This window comes from Ranitomeya imitator, chromosome 5, assembly GCF_032444005.1.
Source record: "Ranitomeya imitator isolate aRanImi1 chromosome 5, aRanImi1.pri, whole genome shotgun sequence".
Lineage (NCBI taxonomy): Eukaryota > Metazoa > Chordata > Amphibia > Anura > Dendrobatidae > Ranitomeya > Ranitomeya imitator.
In genome coordinates this window covers 685,992,463-686,006,782 of record NC_091286.1, presented here as the reverse complement: position 1 = coordinate 686,006,782, position 14,320 = coordinate 685,992,463, and the positions used below count along the sequence as shown (strand labels likewise).

The window sequence follows — 14,320 nt, the reverse complement described above, 5'->3', positions numbered from 1 at the left end:
TCTGTCAAGGTCTGGTCAGGTTTGGGTGACTGAGCTCCATGGAAAACAGCTGTACTCTATGAAAGATAAAAGCTTGCATTGCAGGAAAATGAAAGCAGATGGAAAACGCAAGTCAATTGCAAACTTGCCTATGTTCATGCGGTCTAACCAATTAAAGCAATTTAATTACTTGGGAAAACCCCTTAAATGAAAGACATGAACAGTACATCTATCCCCCACATTCTTTCTTCATGCACAATATCCCCACACTCCCTACCCAGCGTAGCTAAGACAACCTCTTTTCTCAGCCCACATCTTCACAAACTTTATGAACATTCCCTATGTTGAGATTAACGAAACAGACATATCTCCATCACATCACACGAAACACAAAAGAAATACCATACATTAGAATGAAATAAAAAGAAGGGACGATGAAAGCAGCATCATTAATTCCCATTGTTCACCCGTCAGTAAACACATGTATTCTGTGCAATATGTTCCAGCCAGCTCCATTTACAATGCAATAAGGCACGATGACGGGTACAGAGTCTTCTGTCTAAGAAATGACTGAGAGATGAAGCCGCGGCCGTCACTTTATGAAGTGTTATTACAGATCGCTTGTCAGCCTAATGGGAATATCAACACTTAACTTTTATGTATCACAAGTATTTGTTACACTGAGCTGCCTGAAATGATTAGGAGAACAAGGAATTGGGTTGTTCCAGAAACCATTTGTGACATTCCTTTAACCCCTTCCTGCTGCAGACAATTTTTATATTTGCACTTTTGTATATGCATCATCTTCTTCCAAAAGTAATGACCTTTTCTATTCTCGCATCAGAAAAGCCATTTACTGTAAGTGCTTGTTTTTTTCAGGACAAGTAGTTTTAAACGGCAACATTAATTTTATTGTTTAATATGCTGATAGCCAGGACCACCCCTGTGGAGGAGGAAGACGTGGAGGGGGGAGATGTGGAGAGGGGGAGATGTGGAGGGGGGTGATGTGGAGAGGGGGAGATGTGGAGGGGGGAGATGTGGAGAGAGGAGATGTGGAGGGGGTAGATGTGGAGAGGGGGAGATGTGGAGGGGGGAGATGTGGAGAGGGGGAGATGTGGAGGGGGGTGATGTGGAGAGGGGGAGATGTGGAGGGGGGAGATGTGGAGAGAGGAGATGTGGAGAGGGGAGATGTGGAGAGGGGGTGATGTGGAGGGGGTAGATGTGGAGAGGGGGAGATGTGGAGGGGGGAGATGTGGAGAGGGGGAGATGTGGAGAGGGGAGATGTGGAGAGAGGAGATGTGGAGAGGGGAGATGTGGAGAGGGGGTGATGTGGAGGGGGGTGATGTGGAGAGGGGGAGATGTGGAGGGGGGAGATGTGGAGAGAGGAGATGTGGAGAGGGGAGATGTGGAGAGGGGGAGATGTGGAGGGGGGTGATGTGGAGAGGGGGAGATGTGGAGGGGGGAGATGTGGAGAGAGGAGATGTGGAGAGGGGAGATGTGGAGAGGGGGTGATGTGGAGGGGGTAGATGTGGAGAGGGGGAGATGTGGAGGGGGGAGATGTGGAGAGGGGGAGATGTGGAGAGGGGAGATGTGGAGAGAGGAGATGTGGAGAGGGGAGATGTGGAGAGGGGGTGATGTGGAGAGGAGGAGATGTGGAGAGGGGGGATGTGGAGGGGGGAGATGTGGAGGGGGGAGATGTGGAGACGGGAGATGTGGAGGGGGGAGATGTGGAGAGGGGAGATGTGGAGGGGGGAGATGTGGAGAGGGGAGATGTGGAGGGGGAGATGTGGAGAGGGGGAGATGTGGAGAGGGGGAATGTGGAGAGGGGGAGTTGTGGAGGGGGGTGATGTGGAGAGGGGAGATGTGGAGAGGGGGTGATGTGGAGAGGAGGAGATGTGGAGGGGGGAGATGTGGAGAGAGGAGATGTGGAGAGGGGAGATGTGGAGAGGGGGTGATGTGGAGGGGGTAGATGTGGAGAGGGGGAGATGTGGAGGGGGGAGATGTGGAGAGGGGGAGATGTGGAGAGGGGAGATGTGGAGAGAGGAGATGTGGAGGGGGGAGATGTGGAGAGAGGAGATGTGGAGAGGGGAGATGTGGAGAGGGGGTGATGTGGAGGGGGTAGATGTGGAGAGGGGGAGATGTGGAGAGGGGGGATGTGGAGAGGAGGAGATGTGGAGAGGGGGGATGTGGAGGGGGGAGATGTGGAGGGGGGAGATGTGGAGAGGGGAGATGTGGAGGGGGGAGATGTGGAGAGGGGAGATGTGGAGGGGGGAGATGTGGAGAGGGGAGATGTGGAGAGGGGGAGATGTGGAGAGGGGGAATGTGGAGAGGGGGAGATGTGGAGGGGGGTGATGTGGAGAGGGGAGATGTGGAGAGGAGGAGATGTGGAGAGGGGGGATGTGGAGGGGGGAGATGTGGAGGGGGGAGATGTGGAGAGGGGAGATGTGGAGGGGGGAGATGTGGAGAGGGGAGATGTGGAGGGGGGAGATGTGGAGAGGGGAGATGTGGAGAGGGGGAGATGTGGAGAGGGGGAGATGTGGAGGGGGGTGATGTGGAGAGGGGAGATGTGGAGACGGGAGATGTGGAGAGGGGGTGATGTGGAGAGGAGGAGATGTGGAGAGGGGAGATGTGGAGAGGGGAGATGTGGAGGGGGGAGATGTGGAGAGGGGAGATGTGGAGGGGGGAGATGTGGAGAGGGGAGATGTGGAGGGGGGTGATGTGGAGAGGGGGAGATGTGGAGGGGGGAGATGTGGAGAGAGGAGATGTGGAGAGGGGAGATGTGGAGAGGGGGTGATGTGGAGGGGGTAGATGTGGAGAGGGGGAGATGTGGAGGGGGGAGATGTGGAGAGGGGGAGATGTGGAGAGGGGAGATGTGGAGAGAGGAGATGTGGAGAGGAGGAGATGTGGAGAGGGGGGATGTGGAGGGGGGAGATGTGGAGGGGGGAGATGTGGAGAGGGGAGATGTGGAGGGGGGAGATGTGGAGAGGGGAGATGTGGAGGGGGGAGATGTGGAGAGGGGAGATGTGGAGGGGGAGATGTGGAGAGGGGGAGATGTGGAGAGGGGGAATGTGGAGAGGGGGAGATGTGGAGGGGGGTGATGTGGAGAGGGGAGATGTGGAGAGGGGAGATGTGGAGAGGGGGTGATGTGGAGAGGAGGAGATGTGGAGAGGGGAGATGTGGAGAGGGGAGATGTGGAGGGGGGAGATGTGGAGAGGGGAGATGTGGAGGGGGGAGATGTGGAGAGGGGAGATGTGGAGGGGGAGATGTGGAGAGGGGGAGATGTGGAGAGGGGGAATGTGGAGAGGGGGAGATGTGGAGAGGGGGGATGTGGAGAGGGGGAGATGTGGAGGGGGGTGATGTGGAGAGGGGAGATGTGGAGGGGGGAGATGTGGAGAGGGGGAGATGTGGAGGGGGGAGATGTGGAGAGGGGGAGATGTGGAGAGGGGGAGATGTGGAGAGGGGGAATATGTGGAGAGGGGAGATGTGGAGAGGGGGAGATGTGGAGAGGGGGGAATGTGGAGAGGGGGAAGAGGGGGAGAGGGGGAGATGTGGAGAGGGGGAAATGTGGAGAGGGGGAGATGTGGAGAGGGGGAAGATGCGGAGAGGGAGATGTGGAGAGGGGGTGATGTGGAGAGGGGGAGATGTGGAGAGGGGGAAGATGTGGAGGGGGGAGATGTGGAGAGGGGGAGATGTGGAGGGGGGAGATGTGGAGGGGGGAGATGTGGAGAGGGGGAGATGTGGAGAGGGAGATGTGGAGAGGGGGGATGTGGAGAGGGGGAAATGTGGAGAGGGGGAGATGTGGAGAGGGGGAAGATGTGGAGGGGGGAGATGCGGAGAGGGGGAGATGTGGAGGGGGGAGATGTGGAGGGGGGAGATGTGGAGAGGGGGAGATGTAGAGAGGGGGAGATGTGGAGAAGGGGAAGATATGGAGGGGGGAGATGTGGAGAGGGGGAGATGTGGGGGGGGGGGGAGTGTTGTGAATTCAGCTTTTGGGCTCCCTCCGGTGGTTGTAGAGGGTAATGCAGTTGTGCCTGGACTGCAGGAGTGGACAGGTGTATCTACTAATTGCAAAACTGACTGGGGTATTAAGCTTTGCTGGATCCTTTAGGCAGTGCCAGTTGTCCATTGTTCTGGAAGGATTCACTTCCCTGCTGGTCTCTCCAGTTTGCTGTGCTTTTCTACTAATATAAGTCCTGGCTTTGTTTTTGCTGTCCACCTGCTGTGGACCTATAGTTCTGTGCATGTTCATGTTTTTGTCTTGTCCAGCTTGGTCTGTGAAGGATTTTTTGCAGCCTAGCTATTTCTCTGGAGATGCAGATATACCCCCCATGTCTTTAGTCAGATGTGGTGATCCGTATTTTCTGCGGTGGATATTTTCTAGTGTTTTTATACTGACCGCATAGTACTCTGTTCTATTCTTTCTTTTTAGCTAGTATGGCCTCCTATGCTAAAATCTGATTTCATATCTGCGTATGTTATTTCCCTCTCCTCTCACAGTCAATATTTGTGGGGGGCTATCCTTTGGGGATTTTCTCTGAGGCAAGATAGGTTTCCTGTTTCTGTCTTTAGGGGTAGTTAGATCTTAGGCTGTGCCGAGGGGTCTAGGGAGTGTTAGGTACCCCCCACGGCTACTTCTAGTTGCACTACTAGGTTCAGGGTTTGCGGTCAGTACAGGGACCACCTTCTCCAGAGTCCGTCTCATGCTGCTCCTAGGCCACCAGATCATAACAGGGGAGATGTGGAGAGGGGGAGATGTGGAGAGGGGGGAGATGTGGAGAGGGGGGAGATGTGGAGAGGGGTAGATGTGAAGGGGGGAGATGTGGAGAGGGGGAGATGTGGAGAGGGGGAAGATGTGGAGGGGGGAGATGTGGAGAGGGGAGATGTGGAGAGGGGGAAATGTGGAGAGGGGGAGATGTGGAGAGGGGGAAGATGTGGAGGGGGGAGATGCGGAGGGGGAGATGTGGAGAGGGAGATGTGGAGAGGGGGAAGATGTGGAGAGGGGGAAATGTGGAGGGGGGAGATGTGGAGGGGGGAGATGTGGAGAGGGAGATGTGGAGAGGGGGAAATGTGGAGAGGGGGAGATGTGGAGAGGAGGAAGATGGGGAGGGGGGAGATGTGGAGAGGGGGAGATGTGGAGGGGGGAGATGTGGAGAGGGGGAGATGTGGAGAGGGGGAGATGTGGAGAGGGGGAGATGTGGAGAGGGGGAAGATGTGGAGGGGGAGATGTGGAGAGGGGGAGATGTGGAGAGGGAAGATGTGGAGGGGGGAGATGTGGAGAGAGAGATGTGGAGAGGGGGAGATGTGGAGGGGGGAGATGTGGAGAGGGAGATGTGGAGAGGGGGAAGATGTGGAGAGGGGGAGATGTGGAGAGGGGGAGATGTGGAGAGGGGGAGATGTGGAGGGGGGAGATGTGGAGAGGGAGATGTGGAGAGGGGGGAGATGTGGAGAGGGGGAGATGTGGAGAGGGGGAGATGTGGAGGGGGGAGATGTGGAGAGGGAGATGTGGAGAGGGGGAAATGTGGAGAGGGGGAGATGTGGAGAGGGGGAAGATGTGGAGGGGGGAGATGTGGAGGTGGAGAGGGGGAGATGTGGAGAGGGGAGATGTGGAGGGGGGGAGATGTGGAGGGGGGAGATGTGGAGAGGGGGAGATGTCGAGGGGGGAGATGTAGAGAGGGGAGATGTGGAGAGAAGAGATGTGGAGGGCGGAGATGTGGAGTGGGGAATGTGGAGAGGGGGAGATGTAGAGGGGGGAGATGTGGAGGAGGGAGATGTGGAGAGGGGGAGATGTGGAGGGGGGAGATGTGGAGGAGGGAGATGTGGAGAGGGGGAAATGTGGAGAGGGGTAGATGTGGAGGGGGGAGATGTGGAGAGGGGGAAATGTGGAGAGGGGTAGATGTGGAGGGGGGAGATGTGGAGAGGGGGAAATGTGGAGAAGGGGTAGATGTGGAGAGGGGGGAGATGTGGAGAGGGGGAAATGTGGAGGGGGGTGTTGTGGAGAGGGGGAGATGTGGAGAGGGGGAAATGTGGAGAGGGGGAGATGTGGAGGGGGAGATGTGCAGAGGGGAAATGTGGAGAGGGGGTGATGTGGAGAGGCGGAGATGTGGAGAGGGGGAGATGTGGAGGGGGAGATGTGGAGAGGGGAGATGTGGAGAGGGGTAGATATGGAGGGGGGAGATGTGGAGAGGGGGAGATGGGGAGGGAGGAGATGTGGAGGAGGGAGATTTAGGGACACTGCGGCTTATGCCGCTGTCCCCTGACTGCTGCGCCTTCCCCCCCCCCCCCCCCCCCACTCTGGTATTCGGAGATCTCCCTTTAAGTGAAGCCAAAAGGAATATGGGGTTAACTCCCTGGGAGGGGGCGTGGCTTATCCCCTGCTCTTGGCGCCGGGAAGCGCTGAAGCCACATCCGTCCCAGGACCCGGACCTGTTTGGGCTGCCGGATTATGGACCCGCTGGAGAGTGCGGTGAGGGATAGGATCGGCAGGGAAGGCAGCGCTTGTTTAGCAGCTTTGCTAACCGGGAACGACTCCTTCCCTGCCATGGTGCAGGCGGCGCCGCCGGAGGGTCGGCGCTCTCGCAGAGCCACCCGACCTCCGGCACGGCTGAGCCCGCCAGTACTTTCAAAGAAGAGCGCGCGCAGCTCTCGTGCGCGCGCCTCCTCTGGTCTGGGCGCCAGGGAGACTGGGGGAAGCGCTTTGCAGCAGGTGGGGGAGACACAGGGGACGGCTTTGAGCGACGTAAGCTTTATACCCCCTTCTGCCCCGGGTACACTGAGAGGGAGTTCAAGTCTGCAAACGACAGCGGTGTCAGCCGGACCTGTGCAATTAGTTAGAAACAGCATGGGGGGGGGTCCAGGGAACGTCTGCTTCCGCAGGGAGGCATTCCTCCACTTTCAAGGAGCACGGGGGAAGCTATTGCCAATATGGACAGGAGCAAGGACACGGCAGCCATAGCGCAGCAGAACATGGGATCACATCACATAATATTAGCACAAGGTCAGCATAGTGCATACTCCCAGGCTAGTTTAGGGGGCGAATCACAGTTTCCACCTTACCCACTCATCTTTAGTACCCCGTATTCGCAAATACCGGGCGGGCAAATTACTCCCTCTCAAGTGACAGTAGTTGAACACCAGGACGCCTCAGCTTCGCGTTCGTTGATGGCAACCGGTGCTCGTGCCCCAGTTCAGGGTGCCTGCACCCCGGCTCTGGACAATAGGCAGAGTGCGGGTATCCGCTCCGCGCGCAGAGCATCATCGTCATCATCGTCATCCCCCAGAGAGCATCGCAGAAGCGGACGTAGGAAGCGCGAGCGTCACGTTAGCAAACGGCGTTCGTATAGATCTAGGTCCAGCCAGCGTAGTAGACGGTCTAGAGCCTCGCGGTGGCACTCGCCTTCTTCATCCGGTAGTTCTTCAGGCAGGTCACACAGGCAGGAGTCTTCTCGTTGTAGGTCTATACATCGCATGGAGCGTCAAGGTCCGATGACTCCCGTGGCATGGGAAGCAAGCTGTCCGGATACCGGTGCACCGTCTGGTGAGTACCCCTTTATCGGGGCATGGGGAGGGGAGAGAGCCAACACCAACCTTTCAGATACAGTAGCCAATACAAACACAGGAAACAGGATTTATGTCAATCCAAAATTGCTACAACCAGCGGGATTGTCCAGGCAGCCCCCTCCTCCCCGCCCGGATGTGTATAAAGATGGCCTATTCTGTGGGGTCCCTCCTTTAGGGGCCCACTTGGATAGCGCCATTAAGGAACAAATTTGGGCCAATGATTTCATTGACATATGGTCTCTGGTTTCCACGGATCAGCACTCGGTTGATAGAGAGAGGCGGTTGGGTGATAAAACATATGAACGCAAGCCAAAAGTTGCAAAAACCATTAATAACTGGTTGCAAGCTTTTGCGGTTCTGGGATGCGTTATGGGGGAAAGGCACCCCGAAAGGTGCTCCGAGCTATTTATATATTTAGATAGCATTTACAATTCCTATAAGGCACATGGGGGATCGGCATGGTGGAAATATGATGAAGATTTCCGCCGTCGATTGGCCGCCAATCCTCAATTGGGCTGGGGTATGAAAGCCACGGATTCGTGGCTCCGCTTGATGATGGCTCAGAGAACAACCCAATCCTTTCACGGGCCCGCTGCCGGGTCCAATAACAACGCGGCAGCAACAGCCATTCGTAGACCAGGTTCTTGCTGGTTATTTAATGAAGGGCACTGTAAGTTCTATGGGCTCTGCAAATATAGACATGAGTGTTCATCATGCGGAGGCCCCCACCCAGTGGCGAAATGCACACGTCCGCCCCAAAAAGCTATCTCCGGGAAAAACCCCTCTACAGGTGAGGTTAGCGACGCCGGTGAGCGTAAAAAGAATGGGGCCATGGCTGGACAAATACCACAATAAGTCGGCCGCGGCCCAGCTGCGTGACGGTTTCTCCTTTGCTTTTTTCATCCCGTTTATTTGGTCACCAGAGCCACAATCAGCCCCTAACTTACAATCAGCAAAGGAATTACCCAACGTATTAGCAGAGAAGCTGGGGAAGGAAATCAGGTTGGGTCGTTTTCGTGGTCCTTTCAATTCTCCCCCTTTCCCTAACTTACGTGTTTCACCCCTGGGTATAGTCCCCAAAAAAGAAGCAGGTAAATACCGATTAATTCATCATCTTTCATACCCCAAGGGTATGTCTGTCAATGATGGTATACCCAGTGACGAAACAGCCGTCACCTATATTTCATTTGACAAAGCAGTTGACCTCGTCAAAAATGCTGGCCCGGGGGCCCTTATGGCCAAATCGGACATAGAATCTGCTTTCCGGCTGCTCCCGGTACACTCGGATTGTCACCACCTACTTGGGGCTAAATTTGAGGATCTATACTATTACGACACATGTCTTCCCATGGGGTGTTCAATTTCCTGTTTTTATTTTGAGTTATTTAGCACGTTTTTAGAATGGGTTGCTCGCAAGATTACCCGGCTAACCGCCATCACGCATTATCTTGATGACTTTTTGATAGTCGGGCCAGCGGGCTCAGACGTATGTGCCACGGCCCTTGCCCAATTCAAAGATACCATGGCACATTTTGGGGTCCCACTTTCCCCAGAGAAGACGATAGGACCAGTATCAGTGATCACATTCCTCGGGATCGGAATCGACTCGGTCGTTATGGAATTTAGGTTGCCAAAGGAAAAAATTGACAAGCTGCTGGATCTCATCAGCGGGTGTATCTCAGTTGGTAAGGTCACATTAACTCAATTACAATCTCTGCTTGGCTCCTTAAATTTTGCCTGCAGGGTCATGCCAACGGGCAGGATCTTCTCGCGCAGATTGATGTTAGCCACGAGAGGGTTGAGTCAAAGACATCATAGAATCAGGATTACAGCACAGCTACGTTCTGATTTAAACACATGGAAGCTGTTCCTCAGCAGTTACAATGGTAGGACTTGCTTTCAGGAGTCAGAATGCTCTAACGTGGACATGGGCTTGTTTTTTGCATCATCTAGTCACACGGGTTTCAGCGTTCGCTTTGGTGACAAATTGTGTACTTCAAATTGGCCTGCTTTCTGGATTTCCAGGAAGTGGAACGAAGTTCCTACTTTGATCGACCTTCTTCCTGTGGCAGTTGCCATGGAAGTCTGGGGTTCACAATTGGCCAACAAGCGTATTCGTTTACAACTCAAAACCGTTGGCGGGGCGCATGCCATCAACTATTTAGCGTCTCCTTCACCGCTGGTTTTAGACCTGATTAGGTTCATAGTATTAAAATGCTTAACGTTTAATGTTTGGTTCAAAGCGTATGCACTAACCGTCAGCAATGAGAATGTTTATGGTTTATTAACTGGGTCTTACTCGCAGGATTTACTGGGACGGCGCCTTCAGGAGCCCTTGGAGGAGGTGGATTGCCCACATTCGATCTGGGATGTCCTGGGAACCTGATGCCATTAATACACTCATCAATAGCCCCGTCGACTTGGAAAGCCTATGGTAAGGCATGGGAGGAGTGGTGTCTTTTAGCAGACGGCAAACCAGTGGGGTCTTCGGAGGATGCTCGAATGCAGGTGACAATGGCATTTCTATCAAAAATGCATGCCATGGGAGTGTCTGGTTCAGTGGCGCGTAACCGCGTGTCGGCGTTAGCGTTCCATTTCAAGCTACGAGGTTGGCCAGATTCCACGAAACACTTCCTAGTAAGTCAGCTACTGAAGGGTTGGCGACGAACGGACAAACACGGTGATAACAGGCGCCCTATCTCCTTTGAATTGCTAGTGAGCCTGGTTAAAGCTGCGGAATCTGTTTGTGATTCTAAATACGAAGCTGCGCTAACATCGGCGGCTTTTGGCATAGCATTCTTTGGGGCCATGCGGGTCAGTGAGATTGTTCCTACTGCCCTGAATAAACCTGGTGGCCTTAGGCGAGAAGACATACTAATTTGTGACGATGGTTTAAGAATCAGAATATGCAAATCCAAAACTGATCAGGACGGCAGGGGTACTTGGTTCCCAATATTTGCCATCAACAAGGGTATTTGCCCATTAATGTTAACTAGGAATTACATGCGATTCAGAAGGGATGGTTCCCAATTTTTCATTCATGAGAATGGGCTTTCCCTAGTGTCGGGCCAATTCTTAGCTATATTGAGACGAACGTTGTCACTATTGGGATTGCCCGCGGCAGAATTTGGGACTCACTCATTCCGGATAGGTGCAGCAACAGAAGCTTCTAGAGCGGGTTTATTTGAATCAGAAATTCAAAGGGTGGGTAGATGGAGATCCCGCTGTTTTACTAGATACATCAGGCCTGATTTATTGTTATAAAGTTGGTCGTTTTCGGTAATATTATATCCGGGAACAGGTTGGGTATTTCGTTGGGGAACTTCCTGGGGTTGTTGGGTAATGGGTTGTTGGCTAACTGTACATTTTTATTCCTAGATGGGGTGCGTCCCAGCGTCTGGATAGTGGGCCACTCGTACATTTACTGGGCTGCACGACGCGCCGAGTTGTGCCCAGGAGGGCGATCTTTGGGATTCAACGACGTCGACGTGATATGGCGTGGCTTGAGAGGCATGATGTGGTCCCAAGTGCTTCCGGAGATTGTGCACATTTCACGGGTGGCTTCATCCCCCACCATTGTGGTTATTCATGCCGGAGGAAATGACCTGGCTTCGTTCCCGCTGGCTGAACTGCTTACGCTGATCAGATCGGACATGGACAAGTTCCCGAGTTTCTTCCCGTTGATGCGTCTAGTTTGGTCAGAAATAATCCCAAGGCTGGTTTGGCGGGGTGCCAGAGAATTGAATGCTATGGAGAGGTCCAGACGCACGCTAAATCAGAGGATATCACGATTCGTAAGGTTTAAGAATGGTGTAGTGGTTCGGCACCATCGGCTGGAAGGGGACAATTCCGGTTTTCTGCTTCCAGACGGAGTCCATTTGAACGAGGCGGGCTTAGACATCTTCCTCAATGGTATTAGAGAAGGGGTGGTTCAGGCGATGCATTCTTTGGGGGGGTCGTAGCTCTCTAGATTCGCTCCTCCTTGGCGTAAGGGTGGAGTTTTGTTGGTGGTGAAGATACCTGCCCGGGAGTCCGGATGGCAGTAATCTCCCTACACCCCATTTGTTGGCAGATAGTGCCTGTTTAAGCTGCGACCAAAATATTTACCCAAAGGAAAAGATGGAAATGGTTTGACTATATTTCCCAATAAAGTTTTAAAAGTTTTGACAACTGTTGTGTTTTCACTTAATGGGAGCAAACGTTCTTGGGTCGTAGCAGTCTTAGGGACACTGCGGCTTATGCCGCTGTCCCCTGACTGCTGCGCCTTCCCCCCCCCCCCCACTCTGGTATTCGGAGATCTCCCTTTAAGTGAAGCCAAAAGGAATATGGGGTTAACTCCCTGGGAGGGGGCGTGGCTTATCCCCTGCTCTTGGCGCCGGGAAGCGCTGAAGCCACATCCCTCCCAGGACCCGGACCTGTTTCCCGCCCTCCCTCCCCTTTTGTTAGATGTTGATTCAGTTGCAGCTGCGGAAGGGTGGAGTTTTGTTGGTGGTGAAGATACCTGCCCGGGAGTCCGGATGGCAGTAATCTCCCTACACCCCATTTGTTGGCAGATAGTGCCTGTTTAAGCTGCGACCAAAATATTTACCCAAAGGAAAAGATGGAAATGGTTTGACTATATTTCCCAATAAAGTTTTTAAAGTTTTGACAACTGTTGTGTTTTCACTTAATGGGAGCAAACGTTCTTGGGTCGTAGCAGTCGTGGAGAGGGGGAAATGTGGAGAGGAGGTGATATGGACAGGGGGATATGTGGAGGGGGAGATGTGGAGAGGGGAGATGTGGAGAGGGGTAGATATGGAGGGGGGAGATGTGGAGAGGGGGAGATGTGGAGAGGGGGTAGATGTGGAGGGGGGAGATGTGGAGAGGGGGAGATGTGGAGAGCGGGTAGATGTGGAGGGGGGAGATGTGGAGAGGGGGAGATGTGGAGAGGGGAAATGTGAAGAGGGGTAGATATGGAGGGGGGAGATGTGGAGAGGGGGAAATGTGGAGAGGGGGTGATGTGGAGAGGGGGTAGATGTGGAGGGGGGAGATGTGGAGAGGGGGAAATGTGGAGAGGGGGTAGATGTGGAGAGGGGGAGATGTGGAGAGGGGGTGATGTGGAGAGGGGGAGATATGAAGAGGGGGAAATGTGGAGAGGGGGAGATGTGGAGAGGGGGAAATGTGGAGAGGGGGAGATGTGGAGAGGTGGAGAGGGGGAGATGTCGAGGGAGGAGATAAGGAGAGGGGAGATGTGGAGGTGGCGATGTGGAGAGGGGGAGATGTGGAGAGGGGAGATGTGGAGGGGGGGAGATGTGGAGGGGGGGAGATGTGGAGAGGGGGAGATGTCGAGGGGGGAGATGTTGAGAGGGGAGATGTGGAGAGAAGAGATGTGGAGGGCGGAGATGTGGAGTGGGAGATGTGGAGAGGGGGAGATGTAGAGGGGGGAGATGTGGAGAGGGCGAGATGTGGAGGGGGGAGATGTGGAGGAGGGAGATGTGGAGAGGGGGAGATGTGGAGAGGGGGAGATGTGGAGAGGGAGAAATGTGGAGAGGGGTAGATGTGGAGGGGGGAGATGTGGAGAGGGGGAAATGTGGAGGGGGGAGATGTGGAGAGGGGGAAATGTGGAGAGGGGGTAGATGTGGAGAGGGGGGGATGTGGAGAGGGGGAAATGTGGAGGGGGTGATGTGGAGAGGGGGAGATGTGGAGAGGGAGAGATGTGGAGAGGGGGAAATGTGGAGAGGGGGAGATGTGGAGGGGGAGATGTGCAGAGGGGAAATGTGGAGAGGGGGTGATGTGGAGAGGGGGAGATGTGGAGAGGGGGAGATGTGGAGGGGGAGATGTGGAGAGGGAAGATGTGGAGAGGGGTAGATATGGAGGGGGGAGATGTGGAGAGGGGGAAATGTGGAGAGGGGGTGATATGGAGGGGGGAGATGTGGAGAGGGGGAAATGTGGAGAGGGGTAGATGTGGAGGAGGGAGATGTGGAGAGGGGGAGATGTGGAGAGGGGGAGATGTGGAGAGGCGGAAATGTGGAGAGGGGTAGATGTGGAGGGGGGAGATGTGGAGAGGGGGAAATGTGGAGAGGGGTAGATGTGGAGGGGGGAGATGTGGAGAGGGGGAAATGTGGAGAAGGGGTAGATGTGGAGAGGGGGGAGATGTGGAGAGGGGGAAATGTGGAGGGGGGTGATGTGGAGAGGGGGAAATGTGGAGAGGGGGTAGATGTGGAGAGGGGGAGATGTGGAGAGGGGGTGATGTGGAGAGAGGGAGATATGAAGAGGGGGAAATGTGGAGAGGGGGAGATGTGGAGAGGGGGAAATGTGGAGAGGGGGAGATGTGGAAAGGTGGAGAGGGGGAGATGTCAAGGGAGGAGATATGGAGAGGGGAGATGTGGAGGTGGCGATGTGGAGAGGGGGAGATGTGGAGAGGGGAGATGTGGGGGGGAGATGTGGAGGGGGGGAGATGTAGAGAGGGGGAGATGTCGAGGGGGGAGATGTGGAGAGAAGAGATGTGGAGGGCGGAGATGTGGAGTGGGAGATGTGGAGAGGGGGAGATGTGGAGAGGGGGAGATGTGGAGGGGGGAGATGTGTAGAGGGGGAGATGTGGAGAGCGGGAGATGTGGAGAGGGAGAAATGTGGAGAGGGGTAGATGTGGAGGGGGGAGATGTGGAGAGGGGGAAATGTGGAGGGGGGAGATGTGGAGAGGGGGAAATGTGGAGAGGGGGTAGATGTGGAGAGGGGGGGATGTGGAGAGGGGGAAATGTGGAGGGGGGTGATGTGGAGAGGGGGAGATGTGGAGAGGGACAGATGT

General features: G+C 54.7%; 1 protein-coding gene across 6 annotated transcripts; it reads left to right on the top strand.

The window, feature by feature from the left end:
• Positions 1 to 6,244: 6,244 nt before the first annotated feature.
• Positions 6,245 to 12,182, top strand: LOC138638805 (uncharacterized). 6 transcript variants are annotated; one of them, XM_069728410.1, is made up of 3 exons: positions 6,248 to 9,422; positions 9,842 to 10,044; positions 10,915 to 12,182. In XM_069728410.1, the coding sequence occupies exons 1-3, from the start codon at positions 8,195 to 8,197 to the stop codon at positions 10,939 to 10,941; spliced, it is 1,458 nt and encodes a 485-aa protein (XP_069584511.1). In that variant the 5' UTR covers positions 6,248 to 8,194; the 3' UTR covers positions 10,942 to 12,182. The 6 variants fall into 6 exon arrangements, 5 of the variants coding, with proteins under 5 accessions (XP_069584511.1, XP_069584508.1, XP_069584512.1 ...); XM_069728411.1 differs by having other exon boundaries at positions 6,276 to 7,513; positions 9,280 to 9,422; positions 9,842 to 12,166; XM_069728408.1 differs by having other exon boundaries at positions 6,281 to 9,422; positions 9,842 to 9,970; positions 10,915 to 12,166.
• The last annotated feature ends 2,138 nt before the right edge of the window (positions 12,183 to 14,320 follow it).